Here is a 21,899-nt window from a genome sequence, read left to right as displayed (position 1 = left end):
TGGGGAGCGGTGCCTGTGCCTTCTCCCCTCAATGCTGCTTCTCTGTCTCAGCTTGAAGTTGAGTCCACTCAGCTAGGCCTCGTAAGGCAGACCTCGCCTCTTGGGCTCTGTGTATTTATTTGGCTGTGTGGGCATGAGCATTGCACCCACTCCATTGGGTTTCCCTAACTTCAACCCCCCCCCCCCTTTTAAAAAGCCCTCACTGTCAATCAGTGTCTCATCTAAGGGGGGGGGGGGCAGTCCTTCCTTTCTTCCCTCCTCCAATGTCACCCCTGCCTTAAGGAATGCTGCTATATGTTTATTATTTGCTTCATTAGGGCTCCTTTGGGTGCCCTGTGTCTTTCTTTAGGCCCCTTCCACACAGCTGTATACAATCCACATTGAACTGGGTTCCATAGCAGCCCGGACTCAGATAACCCAGTTCAAATTAGACATTGTGGATGGTCTGTCTTGATGTTTTGGGTTCTATGGCTATAAGGAAGGGCCCCAAGTCTACTCTGATATATAATCCACTACAAATCAGACATTACGGATGATCTGCCTTGATATTCTGAGTTGAAGACGTCCTCATTCTTCGCATTCCTATGATTTGAATGGATATGCCATTTCAATTTAAGAGATTGCAATTCCCAATTTGATTGGCGTTTCCAATCAACATCAACAAAGCTCAGGGCCAATCTTTAGAACGGTGCCGTTTAGATCTAGACACGGATTGCTTCTCATATGTTGTGTGTTTGAGAGTCAGCAAACCAGACAGTCTCTATATCTGCACAGGCAATGGAACAACAAATACTGTATACCCACAAGCATTGTGAAATTAAATATATTAGAAACCTGCTCTTTCACTTCATCAGACTGGGTCACAGCAATGCGTGGCCGAGGACAGGTAGTATATATATATAAAGGCAACAACTTCCAGGCCCTTGTTTCCAACACTTTTTATTACTTTCTAAACCGTCCCTCCCCAAACAGGCATTGATCTGTCTGAATCATCTACACAGGTCAAGGAACTGGAGGGGAGGGCTGAGCTCAGCCCTTAGTGGCCCCCTGTGCACTAGAAATCCCCCTCTCAGGCTCCGGTGAAGGCCGCAAACACATCTGCCAGGCCTTCCTCAGTAGTGCTAAGGCGGGACTAAAGCAGAGGATGGCATGAGGGGCGTGTGTTACGTGTTGCAGGGTGCCAAGCCAAATGGTTTGGGGGAGCAAAACTATCGCCAGGAATAGGGAGGGAGTGCAAGTGGCGCGAAGATAAGAAATCCATCTCTGGGGAGGAAATGAGGGCCTGCAGAGAGGAAGCGGGGAAGGAGACGGTCCCTCCCTCCAGACACAAGTCCCTGGGCAAGACTCGTGCCAACCATTTGCTGGGATGCAGGTGGCATTCCTGTCCCATCCAGGCCAGCATCCTTCCCAGAAAAAGGAGGAGGAGGAGCAGCCCAAGAAAGGAAGATCTTGCTGATCTTGCATCCATCCAGCTCGGCAGGATGGAGGAGTCCAGACACAGCGTTCTCCTGCAGCCAGAAGGGAAGCCATGCAAGTGGCCACCACAGAAGGGAAGGAAGGCAGCTGAGCCGCTCCGGATCTTGGGTCCAAGTTTCTGGTGGGATGGGGAGAGAGGTCTCCCTGCTCTGTATTCATCTCCTGGCAGATGAGAGAAGTAGCCTCAGAAGAGTCGCCTGATACACTTTGTTCCTTTGAGGCACCAGTCGAGAGAGACAGCCAGGCCTCAGGAAAAGGGCTGTGGACCGGGGGCAGGTTCGGGCTGTGTTTTTATTCATATGGACACAAAACCAAGCAGCAGTAATTAAAAGGAAAGGGGAAAAAAAAAACAGCAACCATAAAGGAGGCGGAGATGTTCTGAAAAGGGTGGGGAGGGGAAGGGGCCTTGGCGTCCATTGCGCAGAACGGCCCCCAAGGTTGTAGTGCTGTCTCTTCCGTCTCTCCAAAAACCAGGCCCCCAAAGTGTAGACGGGCAGAGCGCCAAGTCAGGGGCAAAGCTCAGCTTGGCATGGCTGGCCACCGGCACAAAAGGGCTCTTCCTTTTCTCTGTGGCGAAACGGCCCAGCGATCGCTAGCCCTCCTGGCCAAAGTCTTCTGTGAACTTCTTGACCTTGAGGAGGTCCTCTGCATTGACGGTGGGGCGGGTGGTGGCCAGCGAGCGCAGCATGTCCGACTGCAAGGGGTAGAGAAGGAGAGTTTGGGGAGGCTCTTGTGAGGCACAGTCCCACCCAAACTGTTCTCCAGAGACCTGGGCATCCCCATGCTTGCACCATGGACACCTGCCCTGGTCACTGATTAGATTCCAAGGCAGGGAAGATGGGGGTCCCAGGGGAGGCGGGCCTGCAAGCGTTCTCACTCACCATGCAGACCACAGGTTCCAGGAGCTTGTCCCCTGGCACCTCCATCCAGGTCATCTCAATGGCACCAGGATCCCCCGGAGAACATGGAGTTAGCAGATCATCCACCATTACACCAGGAGTTGTGCGGGAGGGGCCGCGGACCTGCAATGAGGACACAGATGTGGACAGGGGTCTCTTCAGGGGACTGAACAGAAATGTAGCATAACACACACTGTGTTGCCGAAGGCTTTCATGGTCAGAATCATTGGGTTGCATTGAGTTTTCCAGGCTGTATGGTCATGTTCCAGAAGCATTCCCTCCTGATGTTTTGCCTGCATCTATGGCAGGCATCCTCAGAGGTTGTGAGATCTGCTGGAAACGAAGAAAATGAAGTTTATATATCTGTGGAATGTCCAGGGTGGGAGAAAGAGCTTTTGTCTGTTGGGGGCAAGTGTGAATGCTGCAATTGATAACCTTGTTTAACACTGAATAGCCTTGAAGCTTTAAGGCTTGACTGCTTCCTGCCTGGGGGAATCCTTTGTTGGGACGTGATTAGATGGCCTTGATTGTTTCTTGCCTAGAATTCCCCTGTTTCCAAGGAACAATCAGGGCCAGCTAATCACCAGCCAACAAAGGATTCCCCTAGGCAGGAAGTAGCCAGGCTTTGAAGCTGCAGTAATAGTAATAATAGTAGTAACAACAACAACTTTATTTTTATACCTGCCACCATCTCCCTGAAGGGACTGGGGGCGGCTTACATGGGGAAAAGCCCCAGTAAACATAATTTAAAATATAACACAGTAAGATTCATAAAACAACATCATAAAACAGTATAAAATAAACATCGAACAGTTATTTTGAAAGTTGATTACAGTTTATTTTCTGGGAGTGTACAAGTGAATACAGAATATCAAACTGTAAAAGTGGATATTGCAAAAAAAAAAAAAAAAAAGCCTCCCCAAAGGATATCCAAGATCATGCAGGTTCGTAAGACTATTAATTACTAATCAAGGTGACCAATGGCAGCATTCAGACTTGCCTCCAACAGACAAAATGACCCTGGACATCATTCCAGATATATAAACCCATTTGCCTTGTTTCCAACAAACCTCACAATCTCTGAGGATGCCTGCCATAGATGTGGGCGAAACGTCAGGGGGAATGCTTCTGGAACATGGCCACACAGCCCATAAAACTCACAGCAACCCAGTAACACATGTAGCTCCATGGACTCCAGGAAACTCACTCCTGCAGGAAGAACTCGGCTTGTGCTGCATTTCATACACATAATTCACATGGAAAGTGTAGCACAACACACACAAAATATGTTTTCCTTCATCCGTTCATTGCCTGAAGGGCCATCTGCCCAGTTGGTGGGAGATGTATGAAGGGGAGCAGATTCCTTTTGGTCCCCAGAAATTCCTCAGGCCTTTCCCTGAAATAGCAGGGAAGTTCTGAGCCCAAAAGTAGAGGAGACAGGCCCAATGGGGGAGGGCTCACCAACGACAACCAGGACCCATGGCCCCACTCCACCCCATGAAGCCAAGACCCCTCCCCTCCGCTCTGACCTTCTTGAAGTGGGTGGCCGACTGGACCTTGCGCACGGGCTGCATGAGGGCGTCACGCACAATGATACTGATGTCGGCCCCTGAGTAGCCGTCCGTCTTGTGGGCCAGTTCCTGGATGTTGGTGTCCGTTAGGCTGTGGGGTGTGTTGCCCAGGTGCAGCTTGAACATCTGAGCCCGGGCTGGTTCCTCCGGGAGAGGGATGTAGATGCGCTTCTCAAACCTGGAGGAGGGGGAGGGGAGGCAGAAGCCGTGAAGAAGTTGTTGGGCGGTTAGGCTTATTAACAAAAGACCCCCCCCCCCTTAAATGTACAACACAGTTAACTTAGCAGCAGCAGCAACGTGCCTCAGCACCAGTAGTCCAAAGTAATAAAAATAACAAAAACACACGGACCAATGTTAACTCTTCCTTTAGAGGCTTTTCTTTGTAGTAAAAAAAATATGGTTGCACTATTTACTAGAACTAGGTTTCCATGACACAAATACATAGTAGCTTTACACACTGGAGCTTTCTCACACGAGGCTTCTCTCACACAGAGGTTCACCTCACACTCCTCAGGATGACTCTAGCTTTGGCCCACTGACTCCTAACAGGTTTTGGGCTACTCACTCTTTCAGTGCTTGAGTCACACTTTTGTAATTCACTGCTTGAATATCAAGCAAAAAATGGGCACTTGAAATAATATTGTACGGAAGCTGACTAGCACAACCCAGGGATCACAATCAGACACAGTGAAGACATCTGCCCTTGCACTTTGCTACTATGCTGCTGAGTATGCATGCCCAGTGTGGAACACATCTCACTATGTTAAAACAGTGGATGTGACTCTTAGTGAGACCTGCCACATTATCACAGGATGTCTACCCCTCACACCACTGGAGAAATTACACTGTTTAGCTGGTATTGCACCATCTGACATCCGCCGGGAAGTAGCAGCCAGCAATGAAAGGACCAAGCATTGACACACCCTCTGTTTGGACATCAGCCAGCATGCCAATGCCTTAAATCAAGAAACAGCTTCCTGAGATCTACAAAGATACTTGCTGGAACACCTCAGCAAGCAAGAGTCCAAAAGAGGCAGGTTGAAATCCAAAACCTCAATCCATGGCTGATATGAAATGAGAAACACCCTCCTGGGCACACAGAAGACTGGATGACTTGAAAGACATTGAACAGACTGTGTTCTGGCACCACGAGATGCGGAGCCAACCTTAAGAAATGGGGCCACAAAGTGGAGTCCACAACATGTGAGTGCGGAGATGAGCAAACCACAGACCACTGATTACAATGCAACATGAGCCCTGCCACATGCACAATGGAGGACCTTCTCACAGCAACACCAGAAGCACTCCAAGTGGCCAGCTTCCGCTCAAAGGACATTTAGCATCATGCCAAGTGATTTTTTTTAAAATGCATTTCAACTGTACCCTCAACTTGCTTCTGACACGATAAATAAATAAAAATAAATACTTTTGCAATCAAAAATACCTAGGTAATGTTTAATATTTCTGACAGAAAATTCTCCAGAAAGAGGATAGGGGGAAGCTCCCCATGGCTCTTGGTTCCTGAAAGTTGGGGGGGGGGGGGGCATTCAGAGCAGCCTGCATTCTGGTGCAAGGAAGAGAAGATTGATCTTAAAGCTAAACAAAGTTAACCTTGGAAAGAGTTGTGTTTTGGTCAGGTTTGGCTTGCCTTGTGTTGGTTGAATTATAACAGCAAATAGGGCAGAAAGGCTTTAAACCCAACTCCAATGAATGAAACCCACCTTCGCCGAATGGCAGCGTCCAAGACCCAGGGGATGTTTGTGGCACCCAAGACCAGTGTCCCATCGTTATTGTTGCCGACACCTGTCAGGAAAGAAGCCATTGCTACTACTAAGGCCCTGCTGGGAAAGGGATGGGCTGAGAGAGCTGTCGTCCATAATGCCCTCCCTTTGGAACATCTCCTGACATCTGCTGATGCCACCCACCCTGCATCTGCACCAGGAACTCTGTCTTGATCCGTCGCGCGGCTTCACTCTCGTTCTCATTTCGGGATCCACACAGAGAGTCCACTTCATCGATGAAGATGATGGAGGGCTTGTGCTGCCTGGCCAGCTCAAAGAGGTTCTTCACCAACCTGCGGAGAAGAAGGTGGATGGACGGTTCATGGCCACTGGTCAACCTGGAAAGCTGGCCCCCAAGGACCTTTTGGCCTCTCCAGGTTCTCTCCTGCAGACTAATGAGGAGGAGAATGGCTGGGCCTCCCCATTTCACTCACTTCTCACTCTCCCCAAGCCACTTGGACATCAGGTCTGAAGAGGAGATGGAAAAGAAGGTAGAGTTGCTAGCTTCAGTGGCCACAGCTTTGGCCAGGTAGGACTTCCCTGTGCCCGGCGGGCCGAAGAGGAGAATCCCTCGCCATGGCGTGCGCTTTCCTGGTGTGAAAGAGGAGGAAATGGACTCAGCTGCCCCTCCCCAACAGGCATGGGGAGCTCCCTGTGGGAAGTAAGGTCTTCCTCCTCACCTGTGAACAAGTGGGGAAACTTGATAGGGAGGATGACGGCTTCCTTGAGGGCCTCCTTGGCCCCCTCTAGACCGGCCACGTCATTCCACCTCACATTGGGCTTCTCCATCACGATGGCACCTGTGGGGGACCAAGCAACAGTGTGAGTGTGGCTGCCTTTGGCTCTGGGAGGCTTTGACAGGATGGGGAAGGGAACACGGCTTACCCATCAGCTGCTCCTGCAGTTTCTTCTTCTCGGGATTGTCCCCTTCGCTGTCACTATCACTCCTGCAAAAGTTCATCAGCACAGAGAAGGGACACCTTAGTGCCTCATACCTTGCTGCCTTCTATAGGTCTGGCCCCAATTCCATGGGATGTTGCAAAACCTAAGGGCACTCTGACCCTCCTTGCCACTGGTGAGCCAACTCAATTGCAAGGAAGGGAGCCAAGCAGAAAGAGGCCATTGGACCAGAAGCTTCAGAGATTCAAGGGTGACTCTTAAGTATCTAAACCAGGCATGGGCAAACTTTGGGATATAAATAAAGATAATAATAATAATAATAATAATAATAGTGTGTATATACACATCATCATCATTACACAAAAGAATATACATATTTACATATTTACTGTATTTCTTCAGTTCTAAGGCACACTTTTAGGAATTGTGGGAGTTGGGAATTGTGGGAGTTGAAGTCCAAAACACCAGGAGAGCCGAAGTTTGCCCATGCCTGCTCTAGACCAATGTTTGCCAAATCTTCCATATGTTTTGGGCTTCTGCTCCCAGAATCTCTCCCAATGCCCCCCCCCCCCCCCCGTGCTGATTACTGTCCGCACCCTTTGCCATCGTTCTGGGCTTCCTTGACGGGCTTCTTGCTCTGCTTCTCCTTGTTCCGCAGGTAGTCCTTCAACTTCTCGGCCCGGTCCAGGTACTGTGCGCACTTTGCCCGGATGCTCTCCTTGGCCTTGTCGCTGTGCGCGTCGTCTGCAAGGAAAGCAAAGTGGACTGTGAGAAAGAGGCCTCAACCCAGGCCTTCCCTCCCCCTTCGCTGGCTGCCATTTTGGGAAGGGCTTCAAGGGGAAAGGGAAGGAGATGGGCCCCCTGCCCTCCGGACTCACACTTGATGGCGTGCAGGAAGTACTCCACCGCATGCTGGTAGAGACGCAGGGCCTCCTCATAGTTCTTGGCCTTGTCCTCCTCCGTCGCTTTTGTGACCAAATCAATGGCTTTCTGGGAAAGGAAAGAAGGGAGTTTCAAAATGGGAGTGCTCAGGATCAGCTAAGAAGGCAACAGGAGTCTTCTTTTTTCTCCCAACAAGGTCTGTCTGTTTTGCTCTGGGCTCTTAATGTGGACTAGTGACTCCTCTGATGCTGCCTTTTAAGTAGAATTATCAGGATTATCATCTTAATTATCATCATCATTAATATAACAATAATAATATTGTGTTGTCGAAAGATTTCATGACTGGTATCAATGGATTGCTGTGAGTTTTCTGGGCTGTCTGGCCATTTTCCAGAAGCGTTTTCTCCTGACATTTCACCCACATCTGTGACAGGCATCCTCAGAGGTTGAGGGGTCTGTTGGAAACGATGTGTGAGGTTTATATATCGGTGGAATGTCCAGAGTGGGGGAACAACCTCTAGTCTCCTTAAGGTACGTGTGAATGTTGCAATCTGCCGTCTTGATTTGCATTTTAATGGCCTGCAGTTTCAAGTCCTGGCTGATTGCTGCCTGGGAGAATCCTTTTTTGGGATGTGTTACCTGATTGATTCTTAATTGGAAATCCCTTGCTTTTTGAGTCTTGCTCTTTATTTACTGTCCTGATTTTAGAGTTTTTTTTAATACTGGTAGCTGGACTTTGTTTATTTTCATTGTTTCCTCCTTTTTTGTTGAAATTGTCCATATGCTTGAGGATTTCAATGGCTGCAACAAAGGATTTCTCCCAGGCAGCAACCAGCCAGGTGTTTTGATATTTTACCATCCTTATTGGAGGCTTCTCTCATGTCCCTGCATGGGGAGCTGGAGCTGACATCTGCGCTCTCCTCAGATTCAAACCTCTGACCTGTCGGCCATCAGTTCTGCTGGCACAAGTGTTTAACCCATTGTGCCACCGGCTGCTCTGGGTGCCCAAAGACATTGGAAGCAATTAAAAAATCAATTGCATATAAATAAATATCAAAAGAGAATTGAACCTGAAACTGTTAAAACAAATCACATAAAGCCATAAAAATGTTAAAGTAATTTTGCAAAATGGCAACGATGGGCAGGGAAGCAGCTATTAAGAAGCTTGCATAATAATGAAGTAAAATACTGGTTTATTGGTAAAATTAAGATATTGCCTTTCATAAAATTGATGTGTTTTGGCTGCTCATTCAGTTTTTATAAAAGGAGGAGCTTCCAAGTCCTCAAGGCCCCTTCACTAGCAGTTTTCAGAAGGAATTTGAAAACTTGGCTGTTCCGTTGTGCCTTCCCGGATTAGGAATCCCTATCCCAAGTCCTAGTAGCACTTTAGCACAATTAACATTGCTGCACACCGTACTTTAATTCCTACGCCCCTCCTGCCATTTCAGCACTTTTAACCTTGTACCCCCTCACCGGCCGAACCAGTTTTAATATGTCTTGATGCATTGTTATTGCTGTCTCGCTAATTTTTGATTTTGATTTGCTTTTTTGATTTTTGATTTGCTTTGTTATTACTTGTTATGTTCTCTATTGTATTGTGTTTTGTGGCTTCGGCCTGTGTAAGCCGCATCGAGTCCTTCGGGAGATGCTCGCGGGGTACAAATAAAGTTAATAATAATAATAATAATAATAAGTGTCTCTTTCAATCCATGGACCACCGGTGGTCCACAAGAACTAAAATACGGTCCATAGCCTCACCATTAATACACCGCTGCAACACCCCATGAACAATGTCCCCTTCCTTGTGGCTACGTGCTCATGGCGAGGAGGCCAGAGAAAGCCGTTAAGGTCCATTTCTTGGGTCTTGTGCTCCACTTTTTGTATTTTTTTTCAACCTCAGCCCCCTCCCCTTCTTTTTTTTTTTTTACACGACCGTTAACAAAATCTATGCATAATAACAAAGCCCAACCAAAATATTTTTTTTTCTTGGTCTTTGTTTTTAGGCCTGTTCCTGGCATGCTGATTCAGAAAATTGCACTGGATAGACCATATCAACTCTAGATTGTTAAATGTGGTTTTCTGTGGGCGAGCAGATGGTGAGTACTGGATGGCATATGTTTTGTATCAGAAACTAGAGCTGATGTGGTCTATCCAATGCAGTTTTCTGAATGAGCAGCTCAAATAACCAAACCAAATCTTAAGTTGACCAAAAACTGATTCGTAACTGTCAGTGTATGATTTAATGTATGATGTGTGTGTTTAAATGTAATTTCATGCAGTAGAAATGTGGTTGCCATACGTTTGTATTGCTAGGATGTATGTTTATATTAGAGGCTGTGAGAAAGTAACCCTGTGTGTAACTGTGAGGAAAATTAGGGAGTGTCTGATAGCTGCCAACCAACTGCAGTTTGTTTACATCTCAACTTCCTTTGTCCTGTGTGTTCTTTGTACTTCATGTCTGTTCGCTTACAGTAATGATTGTGTTTTGGAACTGCTCTAAGTAAAATTGAACCTGCTTTATACCAGATGACTCCAGAGTCCATGTTTTTTTCTAAGCTTCTACAAAACTTCTGCTGACGCTAACAGTAACCCTTTTGGTAGTAATGTTGGAGAGTGGTCCCTGATCAAAAAATGGTTGGGAACCACTGCTTTAAATCCAGCTTCTATTTCTCCATTAAGTACTAAGGGGAGGCACCTGGGAACCTGTAAGAGTGCTTCCAAACTGGGTTTTGGTCCTTTAGGAGAGTTTGCAAAGCTCTCTTGGCACAATTTTTAATTTCTCTTGGAACAACTGTTCCTTTCCTAAGTTCATCCGACATTAAACCAAGCAAGAATTTCTTCAGACTGGAAGGAAAGCACACTTCCAGGCCTCAAGAAGAAGAGAGGTACGTTTGCCAACACTTCACAAGGCTCTGAAATGTGTCAGGTTAAAAAAGAAACCTGGTTTACTCATAGCTTGGTTAACCAGTTAAAATTCTTGAGTAAACCAGGTTTGGGGGGGAGGGGGTTAGAACACTTTCGGGAGGGGTTAGAACCCTTAACCCCCCTCGGCTACAGCCCTGCCACCCTCCCATCCTTTCCCCAATTCATCCTATTTGTCTCCTTAATATACGATTCCTTTCCTTCCTATAGATAAACCCTCCTCCAGGTTAATGAATAAGTTTAAGGCTTATCTCGATTCGTTCTCCAGGGAGAAGAAAGCAGCCATTTTGGTACCCAATACATATAACTGCATTGTATGTTTTGCATTTTAACAGGATAATTTCTTTGGCGAATGTTGAGTTTGGCATTTTATGTGTGTGTTTATATATATGTGTGTTTGTGTGTGCATGTAAGCATACATATGTGTGTGTGTTGCTAAGGATGTTGTGCATTTGATACTAACAACAATAGCAACAACAACAACAAATTGTATTTTTTACCTACCTCCCATAATGGCTTTACATTTAAAATTTAGCTTTTAAATAAAATTTTGATTGTATTTTAACTTAGTAGTCATGACAGAAGTATTTAATTGTGGGGTTTAAAAAATGTATCTATCTTGTATTTAAATTTGAATTGGGTTGAGTCATTAAATTATTAGCCGCCTTAATTCCCCTTGGGGAGAATGGCGGGATACAAATAAGGATGATGATGATGATAATAATAATGTCACACATCATGATCAATATTATTGTTATTATATACAGTATGTAAAAAGATAGATACACACAAGTATATACATATTTACTGTAATTCTTCAGTTCTAAGGCACACTTTTTCCTCCTAGAAACACCTAAAATCAGGGTGCATCTTAGAATTGCAGGTGAGATATATATGTGTGTATGTATGTATGTATGTATGTATATATATATATATAGAGAGAGAGCGCTTTCTTTTCCCCTGTTGGTCGTACTGAAATTAACTGTTTATGTATAGATGTATTTGTGTGTGTATGTATATATATAACATATATATATAGGTAAAGGTTTCCCCTTGACATTAAGTCCAGTCATGTCTGACTCTGGGGGTTGGTGCTCATCTCCATTTCTAAGCTGAAGAGCCGGCGTTGTCTGTAGACACCTCCAAAGTCATGTGGCAGGCATGACTGTATGGAGTGCCGTGCGCACATATATAAATTGTGTAATAATAATAACAACAACAACTACTACTACTATTACTATTACTTTATTTCTAGACCGCCATCTCTCCCCGAAGGGACTCAGGGTGGTTACACACAAAAAAGCAAGCATTCAATGCCTCAGGTGAGTACAAATGTATCAAAATAATACACAATAAAGCCTCAGTGATAACAGTGAGCTTACAAAATTAAGCACTGAAATGAAAAATAAAACCAAGCAATGCAATAAGACATAATTAACTAAAACATAAGTAAACATTACAACAAATACCCTAAAAGCAATTTAAAATACAGTTACATTACAATGTATAATGGCAGCCATATAGTACATGTATATATGTTCGTTTATATATGTGTGTGTGTATTATATGTGTGTATTATAAATTATATGTGTATGTATGTATATGTGTATATATATATGTGTGTGTGTGTGTGTGTATGTATATATATCTGTGGAGTTTGTTTCCAAAAGTTGCCAAATCCACACATCCACAAATTTGGAAAAAATAGTTGTTATTACTATTCTTATTGTCCTGTCAAAACCAGTCACGTGGGCATTCGAGAGCCTCATCCTCCGCATGTTTTCTTTTGTAAAATGTGTCTGATGGATTTGGAAACAAATTTCGGCACAGATTTGTGTGTAGAGATACACTGAGATACAGAACCCAGAATCTGTGTATGCTTGTGTGCCTCTGCATTGCCAGGCATTCCCCTTTGACGGCGCCATAGAAATAAGCAACAAACGGAGGAGGAAGGCCTTGGCTCACTTTCCCCGCTTCCCTTCCAGAGAAGGCCGCAAAGCCGGGGACTCGCGTAGACTGGCGGCCGGGGAAGGGGAGGTGGGGGGGTTGGTGACGGCCTTACCTGGAGGGCGGACGTTGTCATCGCATCTCCTCGCTGTTGCGCTGAAACAAAAGCAGAGCGAGGCCGCGGGAGCCTCCGAGGAAGCGGCGAAGGAAGGAGGCCTCACCGCCGAGAAAAAGCAGCAACAGCGGCCCACTGTTCCTTGGGACTACAGCTCCCAGGATGCTGCGCGGAGGATGACGTCACTTCCCTTTCATTTCCACGGGCTTCCGCTGCGCGGTTCAGAACCTGGCATTCTGCGCTTGCGCAGAGTCTGGAGCAGCTGCTAGGTAGCCTGATTTTTGTTCCTGGGTTGTCAGTGTCATTTCCTAATTGGTTCTATCATCAAAATATGGGAACAGGTGACTAAACTGCAAAAACTTTCTCTTTGTCGAAAGGACATCATCCTGAAGCACAGATTATGTTTATATTTATTGTCGAAGGCTTTCATGGCCAGAATCACTGGGTTGTTGTAGGTTTTTTCGGGCTATATGGCCATGGTCTAGAAGCATTCTCTCCTGACGTTTCGCCTGCATCTATGGCAAGCATCCTCAGAGGTAGTGAGGTCTGTTGGAACTAGGAAAAAGGGTTTATATATCTGTGGAATGACCAGGGTGGGACAAAGGACTCTTGTCTTCTGGAGCTAGGTGTGAATGTTTCAACTGACCACCTTGATTAGCATTTGATGGCCTGGAAGTGCCTGGAGCAATCTTTTGTTGAGAGGTAATTAGATGTCCCCGTTTGTTTCCTCTCTGTTGTTGTGCTGTTCTAATTTTTTAATACTGGTAGCCAGATTTTGTTCATTTCCATGGTTTCCTCCTTTCTGTTGAAATTGTCCACATGCTTGTGGATTTCAATGGCTTCTCTGTGAAGTCTGACATGGTGGTTGTGAGAGTGGTCCAGCATTTCTGTGTTCTCAAATAATATGCTGAACCAACCTGGACACAGCATATTATTTGAGAATACAGAAATGCTGGACCACTCTCACAACCACCATGTCAGACTACACAGAGAACATGGCCATATAGCCCAAAAAAACCTACAACTACCCTATGTTTATATTATTATTATTATTATTATTATTATTATTATTATTATTATATTACATTATGTAACCTGATTTGTTTTTGTGGGACATTTTGCAGTACATAATATATTATATTATTGTATATTATATTATAACTATATTATTGTCATTTTATATTATTATTACTATGTAACACAATTATAATATAATATGTTACATTACATTATTATAACTATGTTATTATTGTTATTATTATATTATTATTGTTATTATGAGCCCCTGGTGGTGCAATGAGTTAAACCACTGAACAGGTAAATTTGCTAACCGAAAGGTCACAGGTTCGAACCAGGGGCGCGGCATGAGCTCCCTCTGTTAGCCGCAGCTTCTGCCAACCTAGCAGTTCGAAAACATGCAAAAGTTAGTAGATCAATAGGTACCGCTCTGGCAGGAAGGTAACAGTGCTCCATACATTATTTTCGTTGCTACTTCATAAATGTAGTTTTGCTACTGTTATGACTTGTCATGTAAATATCTAATATCCAGGATGTATTTTCATTCGCTGGACCAAATTTTGGCACAAATACCTGATACACACACATTTGAATATTGGTGGAGTTTGGGGAAAACAGACCTTGACATTTGGGGGTTGTAGTTTCCGGAAATTATAGTTCATCTACAAAGAGCATTCTGAACCCAACCAACAATAGAATTGGGCCAGACTTTCCACACAGAACTCCCATGACCAACAGAAAATACTGGGTCTGGTGGCATTGACCTTGAGTTTTGGAGTTGTAGTTCACCTACATCCAGAGAACACTGTGAACCCAAACAATGAAGGATCTAGAGCAAACTTGAAATGAATAATATGCCCAAATGTGAAGATTGGTGGAGTTTGGGGAAAATGGACCTTGAGATTTGGGAGTTGTAGTTGCTGGGATTTATAGTTCATCTACAATCAAAGATCATTTTTAACCCCACCAACGATAGAATTGGGCCAAACTCTAAAGAGAACCCCCACAAGCAACAGAAAATACTGTGTTTTCTGATAGTCTTTGGAATCCCGACCCACAGGTTGAGAAACACTGTTCTAGGCCATGATGGGGATTCATCTTTGTTTCTACTGGAAAGAAGGATGATGGGACTTGCAGCCAGACCTCCATTGGACTTCCTTGCCTTTTTGAAAATGCAATTGTCCTTTTTCTGCTCTGACAAACATCAGAAGGCGATTCGAACTGTCAAAACACTTTTTATTATACACAAGATAAAGGCTAATAAGTTTGCCCTTAGTCACCGTTTCCATTGTAATGTACAATACTATACAGTTTTTGTGTTAACTCTGGGGCTGAGAAGGGTGTCCATAGGGTTGCCTTGAACAATTCTTCTCGCCGCTTAGTTTTGACTCCAGCATTTGGGAGAGAGACAGAAAAAGAAGTCCTTCTTGTATATAAATACCATTTACAAAGAATACAAAAATAAAGTTGCTTGTACGTTTTCGAGGGAACTGTGGCAGTTAATACGCGGCTGTGCCTTTCTTTTTGCAACGCTCAGGGATGAATATATTATTAAACCGCACACACAGATAGAGAAACAGACAGACACACGCCTTTTTCACGCAGCATACAGACAGACAGAGAGCTGTAGTGGTTTCTGTGCAAAAGGTCTCTGCACAAGGAAGCCTCCTCTTTGGCACTTCTGGGACTCTCCGGTCGCGGAGACCCAAACTGTAAACGCTCGACCTAGGAGGCCTTGCAAGGAGAAACGGCCCCGGCTGCAGGACAAAGGGATAGTGCTGCCCGACCTTGGAAGCCCCACAGAGTATTTCAGAAAGGTCCAGAAGCAGGCCCCGGACCCCTCCGTTCCCTAATGGCAGGTGCCACCAGGGGTAGAGTGTCCCTTCAGGCCTCCTTCCCTGACAGGCAGAGCAAAGGCCCTCCCAATTTCAGCAAATATCTTTTTCCAAGTCTCTCCTGACCTCAGGCACCTTCTTGCCTGCCTTTCTCCTTGCCTTCTATTTTTTTCCTTCTTACCTTCCTTCCTGCTTATCTTCTGTTCCGGGTATTCCTGCTTCCTTTCCTACCTTCCTTCTTTCTCTTCCCTTCTTGTCTGCCTTTCTTTCTACTCCCTTCCCTCTTGCCTTCTTTCCTTCCCCAAACTGCAATAAATATCCACAATGCCAGGCAAACCATTTTAATGTAGCCTTCCTAATGCCAAGACCCCTTAATACAGTTCCTCATGTTGTAGTGATCCCCAAATGTAAAATGATTTTCGTTGCTACTTCATAACTGTCATTTTGCTCTTATTATGAATCGTCATCTAAATATCTGATTTTTATTCACTGGACCAAATCTGGCACAAATACCCGATATGCCCAAATTTGAAGACTGGTGGGGTTTGGGGGGGTGGGTGGGTTGGTTTTGTCATTTGGGAGTTGTAGTTACTGGGATTTATAGTTCACCTATGCGCAAATACCATTCTGAACTCCACCAGTGATGGAATTGAACCAAACTTGGCACACAGAACTCCCATGGCACAACAGAAAATACTGGAAGGGTTTGGTGGCCATTGACCTTGAGTTTGGGAACTGTAGTTCACCTATATTCAGAGAGCACTGTGGACTCAAACAATGATGGATCTGGACCAAACTTGACACAGATATTCAATATGCCCAAATATGAACACTGGTGGAATTTAGGGAAAATAGACCTTGATATTTGGGAGTTGTAGTTGCTAGGATTTATAGTTCACCTACAATCAAGAGTAGTCTGAATCTGACCGATGATAGAATTGGGCCTAACTTCCCACGCAGAACCCCTATGACCAACTGAAAATACTGTGTTTTCTTATGGTCTTTAGCAGGGGTCCTCACACTAAGGCCTGGGGGCTGAATCCAGCCCTCCAAGGTCATTTACCCGGCCCTCACTCAGGGTCAACCTAAGTCTGAAAAGACTTCAAAGCACACAACGACAAAGCCCACACTTCCCATTGAAGTACTAAGTTTATATTTGTTAATATAAATAGAAATACCAGCTGCTCTTCTAACTCCTCATTTTCTTTCAGTAACACTTTGAGTGTAATTGTAGTTTTCTTAGAAGATGATTATTATTTTTTTATGTTTTTCATTTTAATTATTGTATTGTTTTAAAGTGTTTTTTGCACTACAAATAAGATATGTGCAGTGTGCACAGAATTCATTCATATATATTTTTCAAATTATAATCTGGCCCTCCAACAGTTTGAGGGACTGTGACCTGGCCCTCTGTTTAAAAAGTTTGAGGACCCCTCTGATACCCCATTTGCGACCCTGCAGGGGTCCCAACCCTCATATTGAGAAATGCTGCCTTAAGGAGATCAGCCAGCCACTGATGGAACACAGGAAACACCTGAAAGGGAGCCTGTGGACCTGAAAAGGCTGCTTCACGCAATGGGCACCAAGCAATCATTGACCAGTTGGCTCCAACAGTGAGGGCCAAGAGCCCCGTCATCAAGGGCTGCTCTGTGCCCAAAGACCCCCGCATCCTGCACAGAACTCAAGCGGAAACAGCGATCTCTTTCTTAGGCACACAACACACTTTCCTTCCTGCCTCCCTCCCTCCTACAATGCATTTTGGCACAACTGTGAGTTCACAACCGCAGCCCCGCTCCATCCCATGCTGTTCCTACGTTCCTCCATCGGCCTTCTCAACACATTCAGTGCTTCCTGCCCAACAAGGACACAGCCCAGGACCTCTGTGTCCCAGAATATCACTTTAGGATGGGGCAGATTTGCAAAAAAGAGGACTTCCTAGTCCTTCTCACACAGAACAGCATAAAGCCCCCCAAGTACGTCCAAGTGCTACTTCCTGAATCCTGACAAAACCCAAAAGGCTTCCTGCAACAAGGTTTGAGGCTCAAAAGCAAAAGGCATGAGGAACATCCAAAGGAAACTGCAAATCAGAGGCCGAGACTCAGGTTGTCTCCCTTCGGTCGCTGGAGTAAGACCTTGCTTTTATTCCTTCCGAGGCTCTTCCTTCTCTTTTGGATCTCAAAAATAGCCCTTGCCACCATTTCTGTCCTCCTGACCCTGGGATCATAGAGTTGGTGGAGCCATCTAGTCCCACCCCTTGCCATGCAAGAAAAGCACAATCAAAGCACTCCTGACAGATGGCCATACAGCCTCTGTTTAAAAGCTTCCAAGGAAGGAGCCTCCGCACTCCAAGGCAGTGAGTTCCACTGCTGAACAGCTCTTCTTACAGTCAGGAAGTTCTTCCTAATGTTCAGATGGAATCTCCTTTCCTGTTGTTTGAACTCATTGCTCTAGATCCTAGTCTCCAGAGAAAGAGCGGAAAACAAGCCTGCTCCCTCTTCCTTATGACATCCTTTCACCTATTTATACATGGTTCTCATGTCTCCTCTCAACCTTCTCTTCTGGAGGCTAAACAGACCCAGATCAATAAACCAGGAGAGAGGCTGCTTTTACCCTTTTTTCAAGGTCCCTGCAAGAAAGTGATCCCCACTGTACACCTGGCACAGCACTGGCCCTTTGTTCTGCAGCCCTCCTTCCGGCCCCAAAGGCACTTCTGGTGAGTGATACGGGAAACATGGCTTCTTGAGACCCGAAGATGGGAGCTGACCAAGGGCCTGCCCTCAAGGCCCGGCTCCCAGCGAATAATCGGATGGCGAGGGCATCTGTCCCTCTCTTTCCCTTCCCTTCCCATGTCCATTGCTTCTCTTTTGGGAAGGCAGTCCTTCCCCCGAAGCCCTTCTTCTGCCGCAAGCCCCTCGGGGGACCCCACTAAGGCACTGAGGCGTCAAAGGGAGAGAGGGAGGGAGGGAAGAAGGAAGGAAGGATGGAGGAGGGATCGGCAAAGGCAGGAGTCGGTGCCGCTTTTGGCTGGTGCCGCCGTCAACATCGCCCGCTACACCAGCAGGCCCATGCGGGTCACTTTGGCCGAGAGGAACGTGTGCATCACAAAGACAATGGGCTTCGGGCAGGAATGGAGCTCCAGCGCCTGAGGAGAGAGGAACAACAACAAGTCACAATCCAAGTCATCCCGAACCAAGTCAGAGTAAAATCAGGTTTAAACCACCCTCAGATCAATGTGAGATTTTGGTCAAAGGATTAAGGCAGTATTTCTCAACCTTCCTAATGCCATGACCCCTTAACACAGTTCCTCATGTTGTGCTGACCCCCAACCATAACATTATTTTCGTTGCTACTTCAAAACTGGAATTTCACTGCTGATACGAATTGTAATGTAAATATCTGATAGGGAGGATGTATTTTCATTGACTGGACCAAATTTGGCACACGTTCCCAATATGCCCAGATTTGAATACTGGTGGGATTGGGGGGAGGGGGATTGATTTTGGCATTTGGGAGCTGTAGTTGCTGGGATTTATAGTTCACCTACAACCAGAACTGCCCCATCCATCCTAACATTTAGGAAACGGGTGAAGACGTGGCTGTGGAGTCAGGCCTTCAAGGAATGAGACAACACTATAGGACTCTGGATGGAAGTGGATATAGATCCATCTTATTAGGACGACTGACCACTGTAGTTTTATATTTAGTGTTTTTAAAGTTGTTTTGTAATTTGTGATATATGATATTTTAATGAATGTATATGTTTTTATGGCTGTAAACCGGGCTGAGTCCCTCAACGAGGTTGAGAAGCTCGGTATACAAAACTCTGAAATAAATAAATAAATAATAAATCAAAGAGCATTCTGAACTCCACCAACAATGGAACTGAACCAAACTGGCACACAGAAATCCCATGACCAACAGAAAATATTGGAAGGGTTTGGTGGGCACTGACCTTGAGTTTTGGAGTTGTAGTTTTGGAGCACTCTGGACTCAAACAAAGATGGCTCCTAAGACCATCAGAAATATATGTTTTCTGATTGTCATTGACAACCCCACGCAACCACTCCCCAGGGGTCCCAACCCCCAGGTTGAAAAAAGTTGGACTTATTAAGAGAATTAGACAATATAACAAGTACCGGCAAACTTTGGCCCTCCCTCCCTCCGAGGAAGAAACTCGGACAATATCAGTGTGGTCTCCTCCTCTGGAGGTTTTTAAAGCATTCTGTTGTGATGTTATTTTTGGTTGTTCTGTATTTTATTTTGCTGTAATGTATCTCCAGGCTTGGCCTCGTGTAAGCCGCTCCAAGTCCCCTTTGGGGAGATGGTGGTGGGCTATAAATAAAGATTATTATTATTATTATTATTATTATTATTATTATTATTATTATTAAGCAGAGGCTGGGTGGCCATTTGTTGGGAAGGCTTGAACAGTGTCTTCTTTCCTGGCAAAGACCAGGTGGCTTTTTGCGGCCCCTTCCCACTCTAGGACTCAATGTCCTTATTTCCCTCCAAGTTGGGCAGCACCCTCACCAGCTCTCCCTCCGGTCCCCCGAAATCCAGGTAGAGGTTCCTGAGGCCGTCGTCTGCAGACATGCGCAGCTTCTCAAAGGGATACCGGAAGAGGATGCTGGAGGAGCCCCCCGCCTCCTCCTTGGAAATGGTGAAGCCGTTCTCGTAGTGGACCCTGAGGCGGACCTCCTGGTTGTTCCAGATGCAGCCTGGGAAGGGATGAAAATAAGGAGAGGCAGTGAGTCAACAGCAAAAGAACAGCCCTTGAGATGTTATTGCACTGTGGCCGCACCGTCAGCACAACCAACGGCCAGGAACACTGGGAGCTGCAGTGCAGCACCTTCTTTGCCCATCTGTGGTCATCGCCTAAGCACCAAGGAGAACCCACCTTCTACATCTCAGTGTCTTGAAAGTCTACATCTAAAAGGTGAGCCTGAGCATAATTCCCAGCAACCCCCTTAAAGGAGGCATTTTCTATCGGAATTCTGGGTCACTCTCACAGTATCGTTTTCATTCAAGGCTTTGGGAATATGGATTATTTTGCTTCTGTTCCCATGGAGCCCCAGAAGAGAGGCCTTCCTGCTGTTGAGCTTTCAACCAGGGAGCCTTATCTGCACAGAAGAGCTGCTGCTCCCCCGCGGACACTAGAGGGAGCTCGAGGTCCACCAACAAGCTCTTTCCAAAACCATGAAAAGCTAAAGCCTCCCACAAAACCAGGGAAGGAGAGATGTCTACCATGAGGCTATACTGACCTAAGGACACCTCCTTGATGAGTTCTGCAGCGGTGTGGCAGCCTTGCACCAGGATTCGGGTCCAGGAGGAGAGGTCCCGGTGGGTCTCCACGCGGAAGACGTGCATCTCGATGCCCTGCCGGGAGCCTGTCCGCGTAGCAAAGGTCAGCTCCGCGCCCAGGCAGGGCGACCGAGAGCCAGAATGGACCAGCCTGGAGGAAAGAAATATTGGAAAATCCATAAATGGGCCAGAGTGAAGAGAGAGGGGGCCAGAGGACAGTTCCATTTTGTCTCCTGCATATGTCATCAGTTGGGGACCCCTCCCCCTGCACCAACTGCTGCTCTGAGCCTGAGTGAAATGAGAGGGGGGCAGAAGACAGTTCCATCTTGTATCCTGTGCTATTCTAATAATATAATATAATGTAATACAATATAACATAATATATTGTATATACATATAATATTTATAATATTATAATGTAATGCAATATAATAATACTAATAATACTATGTTATTATAATTATACATTTTATATTACATGTAATATTACTAATAATATTACAATATAATAGTATAGTACAATATAGTAATATTTCATACTGATATTGTACTATGCTAATAATATAATATATTGTATATATAACTTGTAAGCCGCTCTGAGTCCCCTTCGGGGTGAGAAGGGTGGCATATAAATGTCGTAAATAAATAAATGCACCATAACCTTATTGAAAAGGTAAAAATGATGTCACATCGGTTTGGCAAATGTGAATCTCCATGAACATGTGTAGACCACCTTTTGAAACCCACTAGTCAAGAAAACCATGACCTTGTTAGAAGTAAACTCTGAACAAGTGATATTCAATGGCATTGAATTTTGCCATTACCTATGTGGAAACTGCTTTGAGTCTCCTTCGGGGTGAGAAAAGCGGTATACAAATGTCGTAAATAAATAACAAATAAATAAATAAGCATTAATGTAATGGCAGACAGGTAACCCAACTGTTAAACTGAAGAACCATGTCTTTAAACTGCCAAGGATAAAGACATGCCATACAAAAATATATTGGGTTAGCAGAGGATGGTAGTTGCCTTGAAGTTGCCCATCTACTCTCCCTTAAAAACCTCTTTTTAAAAATATGTACTCAAGAGACAAAAAGCAGACTTCTTTAAAAACAATGTATCTTGTTTACTAACAAACTTCTTGTATATATTCAGCATACTAGTCCATAATCCAATGTCTTTATGCATATAGATATTAGTCCAAACTGTATCTCTACTCACTGAAGTCTGAAAGGAGACAATCTGCAATCCAC

General features: G+C 45.2%; 2 protein-coding genes across 2 annotated transcripts in view; both read right to left on the bottom strand.

Moving 5' to 3' along the window:
• Positions 1 to 923: 923 nt before the first annotated feature.
• VPS4A (vacuolar protein sorting 4 homolog A) lies at positions 924 to 12,664 on the bottom strand. The gene is made up of 11 exons (XM_060787974.2): positions 12,494 to 12,664; positions 7,506 to 7,617; positions 7,224 to 7,371; positions 6,613 to 6,674; positions 6,408 to 6,527; positions 6,162 to 6,318; positions 5,872 to 6,020; positions 5,668 to 5,749; positions 3,905 to 4,124; positions 2,358 to 2,498; positions 924 to 2,170 (listed from the first exon to the last, which is right to left on the bottom strand). Exons 1-11 carry the CDS (start codon positions 12,512 to 12,514, stop codon positions 2,069 to 2,071), a joined length of 1,314 nt encoding a protein of 437 aa, XP_060643957.1. The 5' UTR covers positions 12,515 to 12,664; the 3' UTR covers positions 924 to 2,068.
• A 2,061-nt stretch (positions 12,665 to 14,725) lies between these two features.
• SNTB2 (syntrophin beta 2) overlaps positions 14,726 to 21,899 on the bottom strand; it is a 37,763-nt gene continuing 30,589 nt past the window's right edge. Inside the window, exons 5-7 of the mRNA XM_060788058.2 lie at positions 20,607 to 20,797; positions 19,876 to 20,063; positions 14,726 to 18,487 (exon numbers count right to left, since the gene is read on the bottom strand). Of these exons, the coding sequence (XP_060644041.2) occupies positions 18,395 to 18,487; positions 19,876 to 20,063; positions 20,607 to 20,797 (472 nt within the window). The 3' untranslated portion in view covers positions 14,726 to 18,394. The remainder of the gene's footprint in view (positions 18,488 to 19,875; positions 20,064 to 20,606; positions 20,798 to 21,899) is intronic.

The sequence above is a fragment of the Anolis sagrei genome, chromosome 8, assembly GCF_037176765.1.
Source record: "Anolis sagrei isolate rAnoSag1 chromosome 8, rAnoSag1.mat, whole genome shotgun sequence".
NCBI classification, from domain to species: domain Eukaryota; kingdom Metazoa; phylum Chordata; class Lepidosauria; order Squamata; family Dactyloidae; genus Anolis; species Anolis sagrei.
Note: the sequence above shows the minus strand (reverse complement) of the source record. Positions and strands in the feature narration are given on the sequence as shown.